At 63.7% G+C, this 21,985-nt stretch overlaps 1 protein-coding gene across 1 annotated transcript in view; it reads left to right on the forward strand.

Moving 5' to 3' along the window:
* Nucleotides 1–2,811: 2,811 nt before the first annotated feature.
* Nucleotides 2,812–21,985, forward strand: part of KIF21B (kinesin family member 21B) — a 40,843-nt gene continuing 21,669 nt past the window's right edge. Inside the window, 11 exon segments of the mRNA XM_070384659.1 lie at nt 2,812–3,161; nt 15,256–15,478; nt 15,705–15,887; nt 18,120–18,269; nt 18,367–18,501; nt 18,753–18,920; nt 19,155–19,270; nt 19,711–19,906; nt 21,107–21,296; nt 21,750–21,813; nt 21,887–21,985. Coding sequence (XP_070240760.1) covers nt 3,121–3,161; nt 15,256–15,478; nt 15,705–15,887; nt 18,120–18,269; nt 18,367–18,501; nt 18,753–18,920; nt 19,155–19,270; nt 19,711–19,906; nt 21,107–21,296; nt 21,750–21,813; nt 21,887–21,985 — 1,565 coding nt within the window. The 5' untranslated portion in view covers nt 2,812–3,120.

The following is a 21,985-nucleotide window of genomic DNA, read 5'->3' on the forward strand; positions in this document are numbered from 1 at the left end:
GCACACGCGTGCCCTGTGTGCACGTGTGTGTGTGCATGTGCACTGTGTGCATGCATATGAGCATGTGTGCATGTGATGTGCGCACACGTGTGTGTGTGCACACATGCGTGTGAGTGTGTGCATGTGTGTCTGTGGTGGGGTGGGGTGGGGAGATGTGCACAGGCAGCTGAGGCAGAGCAGCCTCGGGGGTGGGAAGGAGGGAAGGGAGAAAAGCAGTGGGAGGAGGGGGTGGGGACACACACGGGGAAGGCACGGGGCTGAGCTGAGGCTCGGGGGCACTGAGGAGCGCGGGCGCCATCCCAGGCTTCCCCTGACTCTCTAACCAGATCTGCCCAGGCTGTGGTTTAAGCTTCCTGACCACCCCCTGGATCCCCATCCGACCTCCTTGCCTTAGGCCGGCAGCTCCAGGAGAGAGGATCCGGTCAGCAGGCTGCCCTGCGGCTCCCTGGTGACCCAGGAGGGAGTCACCCTGAGGCCCTGACTTCTAGGAGGCCCAAGCGGCAGCCCGGGCGCCTCCTGGCTCCTCCAGGCTCAGTACCATGTGCCCTGGAGGGATGGGGGAGGGGACAGCACAGGGCTCTGGCGCCGTTTCCCAGCAGTGAAGCAGTGAAGCTGAGTCAGAAGGTCACCTACTCTCAGAAGTCAGAGGGGACCTCCAGGAGGCAGGAAACCAGAGGCAGCCCCTGGAGAAGCCCAGACTCTGCTGGGCAGGAGAGCAGCCTTGCAAAATGCAACGTTGCTGTCTGGGGAGCACAAGTCTGGAGCCCGGCTGCCCAGCTCCTTTCCCCAGGCGGCTGCTTGGAGGTGGCCTGGGGAGTCTGGATGCACTTTACAGGAGGCACGAGTTCAGTCCCACTTCTGTTGCTTATATGCTGGGTGAGACTCACTGCCCCTTTAGCAAAATTGAAACGAATAAAGCTCTTCCTGGTGGCTCAGATGGTAAAGAAACTGCCTGCAACGCAGGAGACTCGGGTTTGATTCCTGGGTCAGGAAGATCTCTTGAAGGAAGAATGGCACCCCTCCAGTATTCTTGACTGGGAAATCCCGTGGACAAAGGAGCCTGGCAGGCTACAGTATATGTGGTCACAGAGTTGGACGTGACTGAGCAACTAACACTGCCCTGCTACTAAAGCCTGGCTGACGGGTGATGAGTATGACATGCGCACATGCGTGTAAAGTGCCTGTTCATGTAGATGGTCCATAAATGTCAGTCTCCTCCCCCGTTCTCATCTTGGTTGGAAGAGCATGTCCAGGGTCTGACTCCTCAGCACTCTGCTGGTCTCCTGCTCCAGGGTGGGGGAAACACTGGCCCCAGAGAGCTCTTCCTCTTGGTTCAAATGCTACTGAGAGTGCTGGGTCCTGCCAGGCCCTCCCCCACCCCTGCCCCTCCTACCCAAGGACACCCGAGGTGGTGCTGCTGTTTTCCATCAGATTGGGGTGTTGATTTGCCCTTGAAATCTGCCCTTGAAATTATCTTTTGCTTTTTGGTCTGACCAAACCAAACTGGGATGTGGGCTACGGATGGAGCAGTTATTTTGGTTGGGTGGGGGAGGAGAAGGGAGGAGGATGGCACCAAAGATGCGCCCTCCACCCCTAGCCTGTGCCCTTTTCTAAATCTCTGACGTGGTTTCATCATCTGAGGGTGATGCAAGAGGCTGGGAGTCAGACTCCCCTTCTTCCCCTCCCCCAGCATGCGCCTTCCACATCTGGAGCTACAGCTGGGTCCTCCTCTTGGGCTCGGTCCAATGGAGGGAGCTGGTTGAAGTGAGGGGAGGGCAGGCAGCTGGTGAGGGGCCCCGTCAATGGCCCCAATGTTGGGAGCTGGCAGGCAGGGAGAAGGGGCTGGTCTCGGAGGCAGGAGAGGGACTGGAAAGGCAAACATGATTTCTTCTCCACCACCACCCAGCGCTTCAAGGCCTCGGGGCTCCCCTTGTCCTTTGTACCCAAATGAAGGCAGCTGTCCACTCCGCCTCCTCCCCCTCCCACCTTCCCCCATCTCCCCCCAGCCTCTACCCAGGTGCCTGGAGCTCAGGGTTCCCTTTGTTCCCTGTCTCCCTGGGGCAGCTCAGGCCTCCCACGCCGACCCTCTGCCCCCACAGCCGCAACTGGCAGACTGTGAGCAGGGATAAAGGGGTGGGGGGCTGAAGGTGGGAGTCATCTGTAGGTCACAAAGGTCACTGGAGCCCCCGGAGGGGCCGTCTAGGCTAGGAGCCTGGCCAGGAACCAACCCAAAGACGAGCTTTAAAACGCTGCAGGGTTGTAGGGACAGGGGATTTTAGTTAGACACTAGCGAGAATCCCCCCCAGTAAAGGTTAGCAAGTTCACCGGAATAAATGAAGAGAGGCTTTCCCGGAGCTTTCAGAACACAAACCGTCAGGCGCTGTGGGACACTCTGCAGGGAAGCGCCGGGCCGGGACACCCGGGTGCTTGCCCTCGCTTAGCCACTAACTTCTGCGTGACCTTCGTAGTTCCCCTCCTTGCGCCCGGCTTCCGCATTTATGGGCGGGGGGTGAGGGGGGTGTTCCACCGAGGCCGAGAGTCTGCGGCTCCGGGATCGAGGCACCGGTGTGATCAGGTCTTGGGGCCGTGTCGCTCCGAAGACCCCAGGAAACCTCTCCAGGACCCCAGCGAGCTTGTGGACCGACTCATCCAGGGGTCTCTTTAAAGGCTTCCGCCCCGCCCCTGCTGCCGGGTCGGGCCTCGATTGGCGCAGCGGGCTCGGGGGCGGGGATCGGGGAGGGGCCTGAGCGTCAGGGGCGGGGCCTCCGCCGGGCCGGCCCCCGCCCCCTTTGTTCGCGCGGCTGCAGGAGGCGCGGCGCGGCCCGAGGTGCGCGCGCGGGAGCCGCGCGGTGGGGAGACCGTCGCGCCCCGGCTGTCCACTGGCCCCGCGCCGCCGCCCGATGGCGCGAGGGGGCGCGCGGGCCCAGCCCCGGGGGCCCTCAGCCGGCCGCGGGTGAGCCCTCCGCGGGCCGCCCGCGAGCATGTCACCTCCAGGAGCCGCAGCCCCCGCCCGCAGCGCCCGCGCCCCCGCCCTCTGCAGCCGCGGCCGCCGCCGTCGCCCCGGGCATCGGCCCCCAGGCCCCCGCCCCTGATCGACGCGGGCCCCGGCACTGCAGCGCCATGGCCGGTCAGGGGGACTGCTGCGTCAAGGTGGCCGTCAGGTAGGACGGGTGACCGGGGCGCGTGCGCGGAGAGCTCGGCTTTGTCTCGCGTGGGCACGGGGCGGGGGTCCGGGGGTCCAGAGGGCGCCGCTCCACCGGCAGCCCGCGCCCGCGGAAGCCCAGCCGGCCGCGCTGGAGGGCGCCGCGCGCCGGCCGGGCCCCCGGGGGAGCGGCGTCCCCGCGGGCGGCAGGAGGGGCTTTGTTTGGGTGGTGATTTCGGGCCCCTCTCGGGAGCCCTTAATGATCAGAAAATCGAATAAACAAGGAAATCCGGTATTTCACACCCAGCCCGGGCCCGGGAGGGAGCGTCTGTGTGTTTCCTCTTTGCCCCCCTCCCCCCCACGGGCTGCAGTCTCACGCGGGGACACTGGGTGGGGGACATTTCCCCGCATCCACCCAGCCCGCTGATCCTGCGCTCTCCGCACTGCCGGGTAGGCAGCACGCCGCCCTGGCCGGCTCCGCAGACAAAGATCGTTGAAAGGACGAGTGGAAGGGCTGGAATGGGGCCTTGGCCCGTAGGGAGGCAGCGGCTCTGGAGCGATCCCTGCTGGCCCTGCCCTTAGAGCGGCTGGGCTGGGGACAGAAGAGGGGTGTCAGGGGTTCTCCTCTCAGAGGGCAGGCTGCGGTGACCCTGATGCCCCATCCTCAGGCCCTCAGACAGAACTGAGCCGGGGGAGGGCCACGTGGACCTGCCTGGGACTTTGAGGCACATCCTGGCAGAAGCGAGGTGGGCAGAGGACAGGGCACAATGGAGTTGTGTTCTTTGTGTTAGGTGGGGGCCCTCCGCGCCATGTCACCCTCCCTGTTCTTGATTTGGGTTTAGCTCTTTGAGACAATCCGTTGGTGGGAGAGTGCCAGCCTGGGACCCATCACCAACACAGGGAGGGTGGAGAGCATCACCCAGCCCTTCGTGATGAGGGTGCGAGTTTGAGTCTGGGTCTAGGGTGGGTCTGAGAAAGGTCTCTGACTTCCCTGGGTTGTAGGTGACCCAGATTCCAGAATTCCAGGGCAGTCACTCCAAGAAGACTGTGGAAAACACCCAGGGCAGGTGCTGCTACCCACCCCCCAATCCCAGCCACCTGGCTAGCCCTCTGCAGTGGAGAGGGTCAGGGGACCGCTGATCACAGTCTGGAGTGGAGGGAGGGAGACCAGCGTGCCCTCCCCCTGGACTGCTGGCTGCTCTCGGAGCATCACTGGCACAGACTCGCTGGCCCTGGACAGCCCGAGACAAAGAGGAGCCCCAAAGATGCCTGGTGGGCTGGCGGGGCGGGGCTCTTTGCAGCAGGATCCTATGGGGCTGAGGGTGAGGGCCAGGGGCATGGTGGGGGGGAGTGGCAATGTCAATAAGACAGCTGCAGCGGAGTGGGAGTCTGGGCGCGTCATGAAAGGAAACTGGACCAGGGCTGGGAAGGAGGCAGCTTTCCTTTGGACTCCATCTCACCCTAGAGAGCCAAACCGAGCCCCCAGCCCCACCTCGTCAGGGCCCCCAGGCTAGACCAGGGGTGCGGAGGTGTGGCCAAGCCCGTGGCCTTGGCACCTGTTCAGCCAGGGAAGAGCTGGTATTCTCTCCCCACCGCCGCCAGTGGCAGGAGCTTCCCGGACTCTTTCCACCTGGAGCATCTTGCCCGCCCATGCTCCCCTCCCGTGACCGGCGTCGTCTCTGCCTCCACTGAGACTGCCTGGTGGGATCTGGGTGTCCCCACTCCTTGCCTCTGCCACTGGCCTGGAGGGAGGGTGAGGGGCTGGAACACCTCCAGAGCCAGACCTTCAGGGCTCCCTGGATGGGGAGGGCCCCCGCCCACCCCTCCCCTCCCACTCCGGCCCCAGTGCACATGCCAGACTGGGATGGGCAGCTGGCTGTGGAGGGCAGACAATGCCTGGACAGAGCCCAGCTTATAATCAGAGCTGAGGACGGTACTGGACTAGGACCGAGGCTGGGAGGGGGAGCAGATGGCACCACTGGGGGCTGCAGGGAGACTTCTCCTTTCTTTGGGGGTCCCCTTCTACCCCCCCCTCAAGCCCACCCTCTGAAATCTGTCGTCCCACTTGAAGGACTGGGTGGCGGGCTGGAGCAGTGTTGACCACTGCTGGGAAGAGCCAAGGATCTGGAACTGCCAGGGGCCTAGCCTGGTTGCCCTTTCTCATATCTAACTGTGTCCCCGTGAGAATGACTTATGGCAAGTCCAGGGTCCGACTCTTGAGACAGGGAGGCCAGGAATGGGGCAGACATGGTCTGACATGTGTGTGTGTGTGTGTGTGTGTAAGGGTCCAGGGGCCACTAGATTAGGTAAGAAGTGCCAGGCCTGGGGCTCTTGGCACTGTAATCTCCGGATAAGGATCAAAGCTGGCTTGTCTGTAGAGCTGCAGGGAAGGCCATGGAAGGGTCAGACCAGAGAGGGCAGCTTTCAGGACCTGGAGCTGTGGGTAAAGGAAGAAGGTCTAGATGTAAGCAGAACTCCAGCCCCCTGCCCCCAGCCCCAGGCCACCCTGGAAGCTGGCCCTCTGCCCCTTAACTCTGCACCGAGACTCCCAGGCCAGCCCCTCCAGCCTGCCCTGTGATCCATTTATCCTTTAATCCCCTTGTCCGATAAGAACTCTCTCAGCTCTGAGGCTGGCTAAGGCCAGTCTCTACCTGGGAGGGGGGTGATGGGGAGCGCAGACCTGCTCCAGGTTGCAGAAATGCAGGCCTAACTAGTCGGGGGAGAAGGGGAAGGGGCGGCTATTAAGAAATGCTGGTTGGCAAAGTTGAGATTGGGGAAGGAAGCCGAGTCACAGGGTGCGTTTATTTAAGACCCTTTTAAGCCTCCAGCTCTGAGCCCCCAGCACGAGGGGAGGCCTGGCCACCCCACTCCCTTATCCTTGCCTGGTTTCCTTAAGCTTCTGTCCTTAGTCTGCTGGGGCGGGGCTGGGGGCTCCCTGGGTTCCCTGGGCATCCATCCCTGGACACTGCAGGGTCAGACCTGGGCTGGAACAGGGCTGGGGACGCCAGCCAGGCACCCAGGGACCACCAGCCCTGCTCTGTCCTTGGGCTCTCTAGCTGCAGTTACTCCCCTGGCTCCAGGCTGCTCTGGAGTCTCAGTCAGCGTCTGTCTAAAATTTTGAATCAAGAGAATTGGTGGCTTGGGACAAAGATAAGACAGAAAAAACTGAGTGGGGTGGGGAGGCGGTGTCTTCAGCGTCTCCTCCCCGCCCTTCCTCCAACAGAGTCCAAGGCCGGCCAGGACCAGCTAGAGTCCCTGCTGTCCGGTTCCCAGACCCGGGAAAAGGGCGCAGGCAGGGCCTCCTGGGGGTGGTGGGGACCCAGACCCGGGAAAAGGGCGCAGGCAGGGCCTCCTGGGGGTGGTGGGGACCCTAGAGGCTTGGTGGCGGTCTCCTGCTGCAGAAATAGGGCTTATGTCATCACCAGGAAGTGCAGTGTAGTAACCGCAGGCCCCGGAAGCATGCCCCCCACCCTCTGCCCGAGCCAGCCCGCCTGATTGGCTGTCAGCTTTTGAAGACCGCGCGGAGGTGGGGGGCAGGGGCTGAGGAAGTGACAGAAGTGACATGTGCCTGGCACCCTCCTTCCCACAGCGGCTCCGGGGACAGAGGGCCGGGCTGGGGCCCCATTTCTGTTTCTCCTGGGCCTCAGTTTTTCCTCCCTGTACAATGGGATCAGCGGGCTGTTCTGGCATGTCCTCTTGTGAGGAGCAGTGTTCTGGGTGCAGTGGAAGGTGGACAGTCCTTAAAGGCTGACTCTGGAGGAGCTGAGTGTGAAGAAAATGTGAACAGGAATAAGCACTTGCTGAACGTGTGCCTCGGAGGTGTCTCACTGGTTAAGCCTCAGTGACTGCAGTGAAAAGAATTCACCTGGAGCCCTGGGACTGGTTGGTGATGGACCGCAGGCAGCAGGCAGCGGAGAAAGCGCTGGGCTGGGGGGCCTGGGCGTGGTCACTTCCTGCCCACTCGCTGAGCCCCAGGCGTCGCATCTTCTCGTCCCACGCAGGCCCGCGGGAGTCAGGTGCCAGGTGCCACCCCACCGTGGAGACGGGCACAGGCTCACCGCGGTGAAACAGGCCTCTGACCGTGAGCCCAGGGCAGCCTCGTTTCCCAGGCCCTGCTCCACGCAGCCTGCTCTGGCTGCTAACTGGCGCTTTGCCAGCATCCCCGCGCCTCCATTTGCTCTGATGCTTCGGGCAGGCCGTGGCTGTGACTGTGAATGTGGGAAGGCGCGTGGGGAGGCACTCAGGGCTGGGCACAAGCCGCCTGTCTCCACGCGCTCCTGGATGTGGGGCTCTCTGCCCACCCCGGTGGGAGCCGCCCCCCTGCCTTTCCTGAGCTCCACACAGCTGCCCCTGGACGCCGCTTTCCTGCCTGAGGGCCACCTCACCGCCCTGCAGGGCAGCTCCCCAACAGCCACGTCTCCGCCTGTGTCCTCGCAGGCCCTCTCCACCTTGGGCTTCTCTATCGCTTGCTTCACCCTCTAGACAAGCAGCCCCCTAGGAGGAATGGGGGCCCTGAGAGGCTGCGGGCTGGGGCTGGTACTGGCTGGGTTGGCGGCCTGGGCCCCGGGGGCTGCTCCTCTGTCCCGGGGGGTGGGCGGTGGAGCTTGGTGGGCGTTTGTGGGGCCTGCGGCAGGTGTCCGTCCCCAGGGGCACCCCTGCCCTGCCCTCGCTGCTCTGGGTGTGGAAGGGATGCAGGGCCGTGGTTCACCATCCCCGGACCCCCAGACGCCCGAGCCCCTGTCCCTCTGCCATGCGGGGTGGAAGCCCACTGTGCCTGGGTCGAGCCGGGAAGGGCCCCTGGGGACTGGGGTCGGGGGCTGGCGGGAGCGCAGGCCGACACCTGTTGCTGTGCATTCCCCAGCATGCGAGCGTCCCCAGGGCTCAGTCCCCGCGAGCGGCCCTCCCAGACCCAGATGCCAGCACAGCTCGGGGCTCTGCAGCGTCTCCCAGGAGGTCATGGGAAACCCCTGCCAGATGCCCCAGGGCGGGGTGGGGGTGGGGCAGACCAGCCGGCAAGGCTGGGGCGCAGCTGCGTGGGCTTTCCTGGGCTGGGGACACCCCCTCCTAGTCCCCAAAGCTGGGCCTGCGGGGTGGACTGCAGAGGGGGTAGTGGGCAGTTCAGGATAGGGACCACACACCCCGCCCCCCGCCCCTCCTCGCACCCACGCTCCAGCTTCTCCCCACCCACCTCCTCCCCCAGGCCTCCTTCAGCCTTTCTGGGGGAGTGGGCCCAGCTGAGACCCCGATGCCTTGGGGGTGTAGATGAGACACCCCACGCCCTCCCCCACTGGACGGCCTGCCGGGGCATTCCGCAGAAGTCAGTGGCCAGGACCCTGGGACGAACTGAGAGAGCAAGAGGTGGAGGACATTCCCGGGAGGGAGGGAGTCCTGAACCCCAGGCTTCCTGTGGGTCCCCTTGAGTGTCTGCAGCCCTCCCTGGGCTCCTGGGAACGCATGCAGGGGCAGAAGTCAGGCAGAGGGGGCTGCGGACCCCTTTCCCCAGGCCTGGCCTCGTAAACCCATGTCCTTTGACCCTGCTGTACAAAGCCTTCTTGTTTGGGGGTTCAGACCAGTGTTTTCCCTGAGGCAGCCTCAGGAGGACTGGGCTGGGGGAGGGCCTGGGAGCTCACAGGGCTCCCCAGGCCGAAGCTCTGCAGCTGAGAGGGGCAGCACCCCACGCTGGACCTGCCACCCTACTTCAGGGCAGACTGCCCCCGCACCCCCTGCAGGACGGGCTAAGTCAGCTGAAGCCCCAGGGTGTCTGGGAGCCAGACTCCCGTGAGACAGCAGGGATGTCGATTCCAGCCGACTTCCTGGAGCTGGCAGGCTGCCCGGGAGGGGGTGGGGAGGAGAGGATGCCCACGAACGTGGGTGACCTCCTCCCTCTGCCTCAGAGGCGGCGCCGTGCTCTTGCGAGGCAGCAGCCTCCTGGGTCCCTGGTCCCCCCTTCCCCTGCCCCGGCCTAGGCTGTCTTCACTGTGAATGTGAAAATGCTCCCCAGCAGACGGCTCTGGCCCTCTGGCAGCTGTCGGCAGGATCATCTTTCCCCGGCCCACCTCTCTCCGGGCCGGAGCTGCTTAGAGGATGCGGCAGGCCGGGCCACAGTCAGGCTGGGTTTGGATTTCAGCTCCACCATTAGGAGAGTGTGACTCCGGGCTTGTTCAGATTCTCCCTTCTGAGCCTCAGGAAGGAGGCAGTCCTTACACGTGACATGTGTCCCTGCATGTACAGGAGCTCCACGCATCAGCTCTCAAAAGATACCGCATCCAGTCCTAACAGAGGTGGCTCGGGTGGCGTCAGTGACCATGACTCCAAGGGAGGAGGACTGCAGACCCCCTTCCCTTCCGAGGGCTCCGCAGCCTCTGCAGGCAGGAGCCTCTCGCTGCTAGCTGGTCTGAATCCCTCGCTCTGTGGCTGAGTTCCCCTCTGGTCTGGCTCCGTCAGTGATGGGACCAAGCTGGCCCCTGGCAGCTCACTGCATGACTGAGTGCCTCGCTGTGCCAGGCAGACAGGGGGTCCTGTGGCTCTTCTCTGTGTCCCCTGCCACACACACACTCCTCCACATTGGACGTTGTGAGAGCCCAGCACCAGACGGAGCCAGGCGTGGCGTGAGGAGGGGGTCATGGGATCCGGGCAGCCGTGGGGGGCAGCCCACCCCAGGACAGGGTGCTGGGCGTTCTCACTTCTCCAGGCACCCAGGCCCCCGGGCTCCTATTCAGGATTCCAGAAAGACATTAGGGTGTCCAGGAGGGGCTCACACCCCTGGGCTGTTTCTGAAGGGACTGGTTATGAGGTGATCTTGGCCGTTGGAGGGGGCTGCGGTTCTTCTCATGGCCCTGGACGTGGGGCCCGCAAGGGTGTCTTCCAGCCTGGAAGACCCCCGAGTGACAACTCGCCTTCAGGCTGGTTCTCCCCAGTTGTCCTCCTGCTCTGACCCTTCAGTCCCATGGCCAGCAAAGATGGGCTTCCTAGAAGACGTAGCTGGCTACTGGTTAGCTCTGTGGCCTTAAGCTGAGTTAATATCTCTTTGAGCCCTCTTTGTAAATTGTGGGGGGACCTCCTCCTTAGAATGTGTGCAAAGTGTGGTAGGAACCCCCTGAGAATGTGTGAAAAGTGTGGTAGGAATCCACCTTAGAATGTGTGCAAAGTGTGGCAAGAATCTCCCCCTTAGAAAATGCGGAAAGTGTGGTAGGACCCCCCCCCTTAGAACATGTGCAAGGTGTGGTAGGAACCCCCTGCTTAGAATGTGTGCAAAGTGTGGCAGATACCCCCCTTGGAACATGTGCAAAGTGTGGCAGGAACCCCCTTAGACTGTGTGCAAAGTGTGGTAGGAACCCCCCTTAGATCGTGTGCAAAGTGGTAGGTACCGTGACCAGTGACCAGCAAAGAGGCATGTTGCTCCTTATGTGTGGGGTTACTACTCCTGAGGAATTGCGTCCAGGAGGTTCCAGGTACCAGCAAAAAGGGATGTCAGGAATCACAGAGCACACACCACAGCTGTAAGAATTTTCTAGGATTCTGGAGCAGTTCTTAGTTATTTTAATATCACAGCCGGAGGCTGGCAGGCGACAGTCCATGGGGTTGCAAGAGTGGGACATGACTTAGTAACGAAACCACGACCTCTTGGAGACAAGGAAGACTTCTTCAAGGGATGTGGGAGCCTGGGATAAAGACCCGGGGGCGGGTCGGTTAGAGACCTACGGAGGGGCTGGAGCCGGCTAACCGGGTGGGACGGGGTTCACCTGGAGCCGGCCACACCCACGCACCCCGCCCCAGCCCCCGGCGGCGGGCGGAGCCCTGCGGGGTGGTTGGCGGCTCTGTGCGGCATCACCGAGGCCGGTCGGGAGCGGCGCGCCGCTGGCCAGGCTTTGGGGGAGGGACCCTCCCGCCTTGGCAGGCGCAGCGTCCCCGGGCCTGCCTCCTCGCTGGCTCCGCCGTCCTCCGCTTCCGCCCTGTCCTGGCTCCCGAAGAGCCGGGGAAGTGCTGAGCTCAGCGCTTCTCGCAGCCCCGGGCTCGGGCTCGCCGCCTTTGTGCCCCGCCTGGGGGGACACGAGCCGGTGTGGGGTGCGGCCCGGGCGCCCGAAGCCCTCCGCCCCGAGTGTACAAAAGGCTCTTAGAATCCCCAGCCCCGGCGCCGCTAGACAGTGCGCGGAGGCGGCACCGCGGGCCCAGGCTGGACCCCTCTGCCGGAGAGCCCGGGCCTTCTCTGCGCCCCTCCCGGCCCTCTGCGCGTTGCCAAGTGGCGGATAGACCGGGCTCTGTTCTGGGAGGTTCCGGGCCTTTCTCAGTGGGGCCCTGCGCCGCCCTCCCCCTGCAGGGCCGGGAGAAGGGATGGGGAGGTTGGGGGAGGGCGGGGAGGGGGAAGGTTTCCGGGGCTGAGGCGGGTGGGGGTGGGGTGTCTCTGCTCAGAAATGACCCCCCGCCGTGGGGTCCACAAAATCCCTTTTGGGTTTGACAAAAACAGGCAGCACACTTTGCCAGTTTGAGTTTTCCGAATAGTGCAGTAAATCATAATTTATCGTGATCATGGAGTCTTTTCATTCCCCCTTAAATTTTGCATCCGAGGCGCGAACACCTCACTCGCCTCACCCTGGCTCCGCACCCTGTGCCCCTGGTTCCCTTGGAAGATCCTGGAGCCTGGTTCCCATCCCTGCCTGCCCTCCCGTGCCCCTAGGGAGGAACAGCGCTGGCAGGGGTGCCATCCTGCCACCCTGCGTAGCCGGAAGCTGTCTCCTTCCCTCATCTGGGGCTCCAGGGCTGCCCGCAGAAGTGACTTCGCCTGGGGCGGGGCCAGGCTGGTCAGGAGCTGCCGCAGGCAAGGGCCGTGGAGTTCCTAGAAAGCTGAAACTGGGAAGAGATGTCCTGATGATGCAGGGAAGCAGGGGTGGCTGACCCACTGGAGGGTGGGGCAGGCGCTTGCCAAGGGCCCGTCTTTTATCTCCTGGACGCACCCTGGACGCACCCTGGATGCGCCCTGGGTTCACAATCTCCCCCGGGCACGGTGTGGTGGGAAGGAGCCCAAGGCCACTGGACTGGGGGCCCCCGAAAGCCCAGCGCTCGGGTACAGCCTGCCAGACCTGTGTCGGCTGTGGCAGGCCGCCCCCGCCCAGCTGCCCCCTGCTCCCTCGGTGGTGCCGGGCAGAGAGTTCATATGTCCGTCTGGGCGCTGAGTGTCCCAGGCAGCTGGCGAAGTGGAGAAGCCGCGGGCTTCGGACTCCCGGCTTGCCTGTACTGACTGGGACTCAGCCTCAGCTTCCCTCTCTGGACAGTGGGTTGAAGTCACTAGTACACCACCTCCCTTAAGGGAGACGGTCTGAGGCGCCTGGCTCAGCGCTGGTGCGTGAAAGCACCCATGCCCAGTTACTTGTTCATGGCCCGTTCCTGGGACGAACACTCCCCCACGCCCCGTCCGGGTCGGTAGCCTTGGGAGTGAGTGACTCATCCTGGGCTCGTGTCCTCTGGCTCCCAGCTGGTACCCCATTCTCTGGATGGTACTCACCCATCCGCACCTGCCAAGGACACTGTGCCTAGAATGGGCCAGCGTGGGCCTGGCTGGCTCTGACCCCAGAGGACCCCACACCAAAATGCGCTGGACCGGGAAAGGTCCCAGGGTGAATGCCTGCTGACCTTGCAATGCCTGGACCCTCAAACCCTGGAGCCCCCTCCTCTAGGCCCTGCCTCCTGATGTCCTTCCGGCCGCCCTCTTGGGCTGGGGGCCTGGTGGGCGGAGCAGAAGCCGGCTTCTTGCTGATGGGCTCCGCCAGGCAGGGCAATGGCTCCCCCTCTGCGGCTCCTCCTGTCTCCAGGGACCCTGATTCGATTTCCTCCAATCACCAACATTGCCATCTGCCTGTGGTAATTAAATGGTATTTGAACCAGATCCAGAAATCCCATCGCAAGCAACCCACATGGCAGGGAGCTGGTGCTGGCCAGTGAAGCTGGAGAGGCCTTAGAGGCGGCCAGGTCCCCCTGGGAGCCCCGGACACCCTGGGCCCCCAGGCCTGAGCTCCTGGCCCCTGCCCAGTGCCCTTTGAGGTTGCTGCCTGCCTTCCCCTGGGCACGCTGGGCCCTGCCCCTCAGCTGCACAAAGCACAGGAACAAGGGAGGAGTGGAACCCGCCCTGCCCAGGCTCAGACCCCGCCGCCCCTGGCGCCCGCCCCTGGCTGGCACCGTCTGTTTCCTTGTCCGCCGCGGGGACCGAAGTGTCCCACTCGGGCGTGGTTGTGTGTCGGCCGCCGCCACCAGCGGTCCAGGTGGGAGCACCACGGCCTGGGCATCTTACTGACGGGTCCAGGGTCTGATCTGTAGGTCCAGGAAGGATGGGGAGGATTCCCAGCACCTCTCCAAGCCAGAAGCTGGTCTGAGGGAGACGGGAGCTGTGCTCTCACTTCAGCCTGGCCCTCAGCAGCTGGATGGGGCAGGGAGGGGGGTGGTAACCTCCGTGGGTGTCCAGCCCCTGCAGCCTCGGTGGTGTGAGGACCGGTCCTGGAGAAAGGCCAGGCCACCACCCGGCCCCCAGCCTCTTATCCCCCTCACAGCCAAACGCAGGCCGCAGGCTCAGGGGGCTTCTCACCAGGCTCTGAGGAGCCTTGGGGCTGGGCAGCCTGAGGCTGAGACAGGATGGCCCTTGGGGGCCGGCTTTGCAGGAGGAGCGCCCCGGGCCCGCCCTCACATGCTCTCTTCTCTCCGTAAATGTTGGCTTAGGGCGGGGGTGCTGACAAGCAGCTCATTGTGAGAGGCTGGCTGAGGGGCTGGCTGGCTGTGTGAGCCCACAGCACCCCTCCACCCGGAGATTCAGGCATCGGGAGGTGCTCTCTGCCAATCCATGCACATGCTCACTGACTCACTCTCAGTTGCCATGGAGACCTCCTCCAGCAGCGGCTGCTTGCAAGAGGGGCAGGGGCAGGGGAAGGAGACAGCCCTGCCCACTGTCCACGCTGTGCCCCACTTCGCCCTGGGGCCCCTCCTCTTCCTCTGTGCTGGGGAGCCCCAGGGCCTGGGATGGGGCCCCTCCTGTGGCGGGCGCCCCTGCTGGAGGTCCCTGCCCTTCTCTGACTTTTGCCTCAACCCGCTCTCAGGGTCCTGCCTGGTCCAGCCCTCTTGGCTTCCAGAAAGGAACTGGAGCTCGTGCCTGAGACGTCCCCTCGCATCTGGGGCGGGCCTTCCTGAGTTGGGGGGGGGAACCCCTGCAGCCCCTGCAGGCCTGGGCAGAGACACTGGTCTCCTCCGGAACGTAGCCCCCCCGGGGGGCAGCCAGGCCTGGGCCTCCCTTCCCTCTTTGGTCCTGGGCTTTGCCTCTCAGGAGGGGCCACCTGCCTTCTCCCCACCCCTTCTCTACGGGACACGGACCCTGGGGCTCCGTGACCCGTCAGGAGCGTGTGCTTTGAGGTCAGTCGGACCTGGCATGTTCTGTTGCTGCCCGATCTTGGGAAAGTCAGACTCTCCCAGCCTCTGTTTCCTCAGTAAAAATCCAGCAAATAACACATACCTTGCAGGTTTATGGTAAAGAATACGTGAATTCGTGTTAGGTAAAATACCTTTAACGTAGATTCAATTCCTAGGGTGCTCATGAAATGTTAGCAGCTGCTGGACTTCCTTATGGTCCCGTGTTAGGAATCCACCCGCCAATGCGGGGGACACGGTTCGATCCACGCTCTGGCGAGATTCCACATGCCACGGGGCAACTGTGCCCATGTGTCACAGCTATGGAGCCCTCGAGCCCCAACTCTGAGCCCATGGGCTGCAATCCTGAAGCCCTCGCCCCTAGACCCTGTGCTCCGCCGCAAGAGAAGCCCGTGCAGTGAGAAGCCTGCACTCCGCATCTAGGGAAAGCCCATGTGCAGCCACGAAGACCCAGTGCAGCCAACGTGCGTGCATGCATGAATAAAAACGCCCACAGCTGCTGCTTTGAGCAGTGTTGATATTATCATCACTGTTATTGTTAGGGAGGTCTCACACAGCTGCTCCCATGCTACGCTTCCTTCCTTCTCCCACTCGTGGGAGAGTAGGGGCCTGGGGGCAGACGCTGGCCAGCCGGACGGGCAGGAGGGTGGCTGCGGGTCACCCCCAGCCAGTCTGACCCAGGACTCCCTCCCGCCCCCCGCCCTGGGCAGGATCCGGCCCCAGCTGTCAAAGGAGAAGATTGAGGGCTGCCACATCTGCACGTCGGTCACCCCCGGGGAGCCCCAGGTCCTCCTGGGGAAGGACAAGGCCTTCACCTATGACTTTGTCTTCGACCTGGACACCTGGCAGGAGCAGATCTACTCCACCTGCGTCAGCAAGCTCGTGGAGGGCTGCTTCGAGGGCTACAATGCCACGGTGCTGGCCTACGGGCAGGTGAGCGCCTTTACCTGTGGTCACCCGGCCCCCGGCCCCATCTGAGGGCAGAGAGCTGGCCGCGGAGTAGCTGGGATGCAGCCGGGGTCTTGTCTGTGGTCCGGGGGTGCTGAGGTGCTGCTGGCTGAGCCAGGATCGGCCGGCGGGGACAGGCTGGGAGGGTCCCGGGCTTGCGGCCCGCCCCCAGGGTGCTGGGTAACACCTTCTCCCAACTTTGCCGACACAGACGGGGGCGGGGAAGACGTACACCATGGGCACTGGCTTCGACGTGGCCACAGCGGAGGAGGAGCAGGGCATCATCCCGCGGGCCATCGCGCACCTCTTCGGGGGCATTGCGGAGCGCAAGCAGCGGGCGCAGGAGCAGGGCGTGGCCGGGCCCGAGTTCAAAGTCAGCGCCCAGTTCCTGGAGGTCCGTGGCCTTGCGGGTGGCGGGTGGGGCGGCAAGACTCGGGAGCCGGGCTCCTAGCAGGGTGGCAGAGGAGGCACCGCAGGGATGAGGTCCCCGCTGTGGAAGGCGTCCCCCGGCTCCGCGGTGCTGGAGGCCCGCCCGGCGGGACCCTGAAGGGGCTCCCTGCCCCCGAGGGGCTCGAGGCAGGGAGAACCTGAAGGATCCCTGCAAACTCGGATGGATTACAGCTCTGCCACCTGGTGGGCGCGATGGCACCCAGTCCTGGGGCCCTAGGGTGACCAGGACGCCCAGGCCCGGCTCATAGTAACTCTGGCTCTCACCCTTCCTGGCCTCCGCTGGGCCCTCCTGTCCCTTTCTGGCGGAGGTCCTTCCTGACCCTCGGAGTCTTCTCTGACCCCAGGGTAGGAGGGTTCTCCAGAGGGGGCCTGTCTGGCCTCTGGTCCTGCCTGTCTCTGGGAGGAGGTCAGGGTGCTGAGCCCCAGGGAGGCAGCTAGCGGCTCCGGGGCGGGGGAGGGGAATCCCTGGCCTCCCAAGAGACCTCTCAGAAGCGTCTCCAGGAGGGCCGTGGGCTCGGTACCTCTTACGAGGCCCAGCGTGACCAGGCTCCTGCTCTCGGCCACCTGGCCCAGGCAGCGTCAGTCCCAGGGATCCAGGCCCCACGGCAATTGCTGGGTGTGGGGCCGCCCTGGCCTCTGACCGTGTCCAGGGTGTCCTCGGAGGGAAGCACGTGGCCCCAGCCTTCTCCAGGTCTCCCTGTCTGCCCACGCCTCTCCAGCCCTGCTCCCTCCCGGGCATTTGTGCGCTGCTGTCCCCATTGGGGCCTGCGCTTTAGGCTGGAAGTTGCTCTTTGTCCTTCTGGACTCTCGCTTTGAAAGAGTCTGCCTTTGTGTGTGTGTGTACATGGTATGTGTCTATACGTGTATAAGTATCTATATGTATATGTGTGCAGGCATGTGTGTGTGTGTGTCTCTATATACATATATATGGATGGATGGATGTGTTCCATCCCCGGGTCAAGAAGATCCCCTGGAGGAGGAAATGGCAACCCATTCCAGTATTCTTGCCTGAAGAGTCCCATGGACAGAGGAGCCTGGCGACTATGGTCCATGGGGCTACAGTCACGCACAGCTGAGTGACTGAGCACACCCTCACTGTATATGTCTCTACGTGTGTCTGTGTATATCTGTGTATTTGTGTATATGCATATGTGTGTTTGTGTGTGTGCATGTGTATATATCTGTGTGTGTATACGCATATGAGTGTTTGTGTGTGTATGTGTATATCTGTGTTTGTGTATATGCATGTGTGTATTTGTGTGTGTGCATGTGTATATCTGTGTGTTTGTGTGCATGTTTGTGTGTATGTGTGTCCCACACTGTGTATTTCTATAAACTTCTCTTTGTTTTTCCCTTTCTCCATCCTTTTGTCATAGAGAGACCCAAAGAGCAGTTCAGCACCTAGAAAGCCCAGGCCAAAGGGTGACCCACAGGGATTAAATGTTGCCGTGTGTCTGTCCTGACAGACAGACACCAAGGCCCCACATCTGCACCAGGGCCTTCCGTTTCCTCTTCCCCTTCCTGTGGGGTATTTCTGTCCCTTGAAGGCCATCAAAGCCTCGGATGTCCGTGGGCTGGGACCTGCCCCCCCCCACATACAGGCCACTGTTGGCCGCTGACCGCTTGCTCGTCCCTCCTGCTGCCCGCCCCAGCTCCCTGCCCGGTGACAATTCCAACAGATGAAACTTGCCCTGCCAGCGATTTCAAGCACAGGACTCTCCAAAGCTGAGACCATCTGAAATGGGGGGACACTCCCAGCCAAGCTGCCTCCCACAGTGGTGTCCCCAGGCTCACTGGGGGCCAGGTCACAGGTGGCTCTCCATCCCTCACCCCCCAGAGCTCAGCTCTCCACTGAGCCCCACCTCCCCGCTTGGAGCCCCGCCCCCGCCCCCTCCCCGGTGCATCTCATCCTCTGTCTGCGGGAGGACTCAGTCCTCTTGTTCCAACCGGTTCCTCAGACCCCGGGGTGGAGCTCTGATTGCTGCCTCCATGGGCTCTGCCCAGGATTTAGCTGCTCCCGCCCTGTCCAGGGAAAGAGCCCAGAACCCGGAGCCCCGGAAAGACCAGGGTGGCTAGGGAGCCACCCAGGGCCGGTTTCCGTGCCTGCAGAGCAGAGCTGGCGGGGGGGCCCCGGGCCATGCTTGCGTACACCCAGCCCCATCTCCCTCCCGCACAGCTCTACAATGAGGAGATCCTCGACCTCTTCGATAGCGCCCGCGACCCTGACGCCCGCCACCGCAAGTCCCACATCAAGATCCACGAGGACGCCAGCGGCAGCATCTACACCACCGGCGTTACCTCCCGCCTCATCAGCTCCCAGGAGGAGGTGAGCGCCTGCGGAGCCACAGTGGGCTGGGGTGGGGGGTAGGGTGGGGGGAGCCGGGCCACGCGGCTACTGGCCCTGACGTCCGCCCCCTCCGCAGCTGATCCAGTGCCTGAAGCAGGGCGCCCTGTCCCGCACCACGGCCAGCACCCAGATGAACGTGCAGAGCTCGCGCTCTCACGCTATCTTCACCATCCACCTGTGTCAAATGCGCATGTGCGCCCGGCCCGACCTGGTGAGAAGCCCGGGGCAGACACCCGCTGGCGGGAGGGTGGTGCGGCGGGAGCCCAGGCTCTGGGCCAGCAGACCCGGGCTCGGGCTCACCCTGCCACTTGCAAACTCGCCTTCCTCTCGGTGCGGGAGAAGCAGGCAGTGCACTCAGTCTGATGCTCGGTGTGCGCGAGGCACCCCCAGCCACGCTGCCCCCCAGGGCCCGAGGGCAGGGGCTGGGAGCAGAGGGGCCCATGCCGGCTGGCTTCCCCACAGGTGAACGAGGCCGTGAGCGGGCTTCCTGATAGCGCCCCTCCTGCGAGCGAGTACGAGACACTCACTGCCAAGTTTCACTTCGTGGACCTGGCCGGCTCTGAGCGGCTGAAGCGGACGGGGGCCACGGGCGAGCGGGCCAAGGAGGGCATCTCCATCAACTGTGGGCTGGTAGGCACGCAGCGGCCAGCACAGCTCAGCCTCAGACCCTCCCCAGGCCCGCCTCAGGCCGGCTGCTGGCCGGGGCGGGCCGCTGCCCTGACCCTGACTGCCCACTGTCACCAACTCTCACATCTGCCTCTAAACCCTCGGGGAGCCTGAGGGCTGCTGGGGTCAGCGGGCCAGGTCCACCCTCCGGGCTCGGTCCTCCCCCGGTGCCTCTCGAGCAGCGGTCTGTCTCCGCAGCTGGCCTTGGGCAACGTGATCAGCGCCCTGGGGGACCAGAGCAAGAAGGTGGTGCACGTGCCCTACCGGGACTCCAAGCTCACCCGGCTCCTCCAGGACTCGCTGGGCGGCAACAGGTACCCGCCGACACCCGGGGAGGGGCGGGGGCGGGGGAGCGCAGGGCCTGCCAGTGTCCAGGTTGGAGCGGTAAGGCCCAGCGGACAAGGGGTCCGCCCGGCCCTGTGCGCTGCAGGCCTGGAGGTGCCTGCCGGCCACTGCGGTCGGACCCGGCTTCGTCGTCTGCACGGCAGGGAGGGGTATCCTAAGGAGGTGGTGGAGGCCGAAGGGGACGCAGAGGCCGCATCACAACCCTCCTCCCCCTCCCCCGCCGCCTGGGGCCGCCTCGCCGTGGTCACCACTGTTGAAGTGGAGACCCAGGCCAGGTGGTGCGGAACCCCAGCCCCAGGCTCTGCCCAGGTCCTTAGGGCCCCCAGCCGGGAGCAGGATCTGCTCTGAAGTGATGCCCCCCGGGCCGGCTGTGCTCTCGAACTTCATTCCACACCCCCGCACTCCCCAGCCAGACCATCATGATCGCCTGCGTGAGCCCCTCGGACCGCGACTTCATGGAGACGCTCAACACGCTCAAATACGCCAACCGGGCCCGCAACATCAAGAACAAGGTGGTGGTGAACCAGGACAAGACCAGCCAGCAGATCAGCGCGCTGCGGGCCGAGATCGCGCGCCTACAGATGGAGCTGATGGAATACAAGGCGGTGAGTAGGCCCCGCCCCCTGCACCCCTCCAAGGCCCCACCCCAACCACAGGCCCCGCCCCCCAGGGCCCCGCCCCTCCAAAGCCCCCCTCCCCTCCCACCCAGGCCCCGCCCCTTACAGTTCCAAACCCCGCCCTTCCGGCCCCGCCCCCACCGGGCCCCGCCCCCTCCCCGTTCGGCCTCACGCTCCGCTTGCCAGTCTTGGTGGCCAGGGCCAGGCTCACTGAGTGACCGGAGCACCGTCGGAGCTCTCAGGCTTACAGTGTCAGACAGAGAGGTGCACATCCTGATTGCACAGGTCTCACGTGTAAGACAGGTGCTCTGCGGGGTTTTATTCTGCCGCATGTGCCGTGTTGGATCAGAGGAGACTCAGGCTGCAGCACAGCACCATGAGGACAATTGACGGGACCACACGAGTGGTCCGGCGTACCTGGGGGTGCTGCAGGGGAGAGGGCTGGCCCCTCATTCAGGTGGCCAGAGAGGGCCTCAGGGGAGAGAGCCCTTCATTATGGGAACAAGGGAGATACCAGCAAAAGGAGATGGGGCAGGCGTCCTCAGGTGCCAACAGGCCACGAGCAAAGGAACAGAGAAGGGAAATGAGGTACTTTGGGGAAGCATCCCATTCTAAGGCAGAAGTCACCAAGCAGTGGCCCCTGGCTCGAACCTGGCACACAAGTGGGTTTTCGTTTGACTGGCCCTTTGCTTTAAAAGAATGCAGGGGTAGTTGTCACTTTTCTGAAAATTAGGGATTTCTGTTTTCTTTAAAACGTTGAAGCTCTAACAGTGTGGCGCCAGGCTGGCCAGAGTGGCCCAGGGGCGGCCCCTTCTGGGCTGCGTGCAGCTCCGTGTGCTGCGGTGCCCCTCGCCCTGCCGCCTTACACCTGTCCCCCTCATTCGTGCCCACCCCGGCTCTGGGTTTTGGCCCTTGGGTTAGTGTTTGTGGAGACAGGAAGCTGAGCAGTGGAGAGGGAGGTGGGTTGAGATTGTGAAGGTCTGGAATGGCTGGTCATGAAATGTGGACTTTCTGTTGTCACGGGGGCCCTGAAAGGTTTCTGAGCCCTGGGAGACGAGAGCTGGCAGGGGGAGCTGGCAGGGCTACTCTGCGGGGGTAGAGGCGGGGGTGATGGGGAAGAGCTTCGTGACCCCCCCACCCCCCACCCCGTCCCTGACTGCCCCCCTCCTGCCCCCCTGCCGCTCCCAGGGCAAGAGAGTGATTGGGGAGGATGGCGCCGAGGGCTACAGTGACCTGTTCCGGGAGAACGCCCTGCTGCAGAAGGAGAACGGGGCGCTGCGCCTGCGGGTGAAGGCCATGCAGGAGGCCATCGACGCCATCAACAACCGCGTCACCCAGCTCATGAGCCAGGAGGCCAACCTACTCCTGGCCAAGGCCGGTGAGTCAGGTGCGCCAGGCGGGCGGGCCCCTGCCCCCACACCCTGCCCCCACACCAGCCCGGGATGTGGGGCTCACAGGGCAGCCGGCTCTTCCTTTCTCTGTAAATGCAATCGCACGTACTGTCCGTGATGCTTTACTTCTCATGATGCTGTGTTAAACACACAAGCCCACTTAATTCTCTTAAGCCGCATAGTGTTCCATATGTGGTGGTGATGAGTGATTTACCGTAACAGCCTCTGTTGATGGACATTTGCTTGTTTCCAGTCTTGCTGTTACCAGCACACCGGGGTCTCTGCACCCACAGACAAGCCCCTCTCTGATAGAAACTCCTCCTTGGACAAGGGCATGTGCTCTGCCCTGTTCGGGGCACTGATAGGAGACCACAGCCTGGAGCTAAAGGGCCTCCCTGTACTTACCTTCTTAACTGTCCCTGCCCCCTGCGTCCCCGCAGGAGACGGCAATGAGGCCATCGGTGCTCTGATCCAGAACTACATCCGGGAGATCGAGGAGCTGCGGTGAGTGGACACCCGCACACTTGGGAGCCCAGGACGAAGGCAGGGCCGCTCACCTCCCACCCCCACCCCGCAGGACCAAGCTCCTGGAGAGCGAGGCCATGAACGAGTCCCTGCGCCGCAGCCTCTCACGGGCCTCGGCCCGGAGCCCCTACTCCCTGAGCGCGTCCCCAGC

The sequence above is a fragment of the Bos mutus genome, chromosome 16 (genome assembly GCF_027580195.1).
Source record: "Bos mutus isolate GX-2022 chromosome 16, NWIPB_WYAK_1.1, whole genome shotgun sequence".
Taxonomy (NCBI): Eukaryota; Metazoa; Chordata; class Mammalia; order Artiodactyla; family Bovidae; genus Bos; species Bos mutus.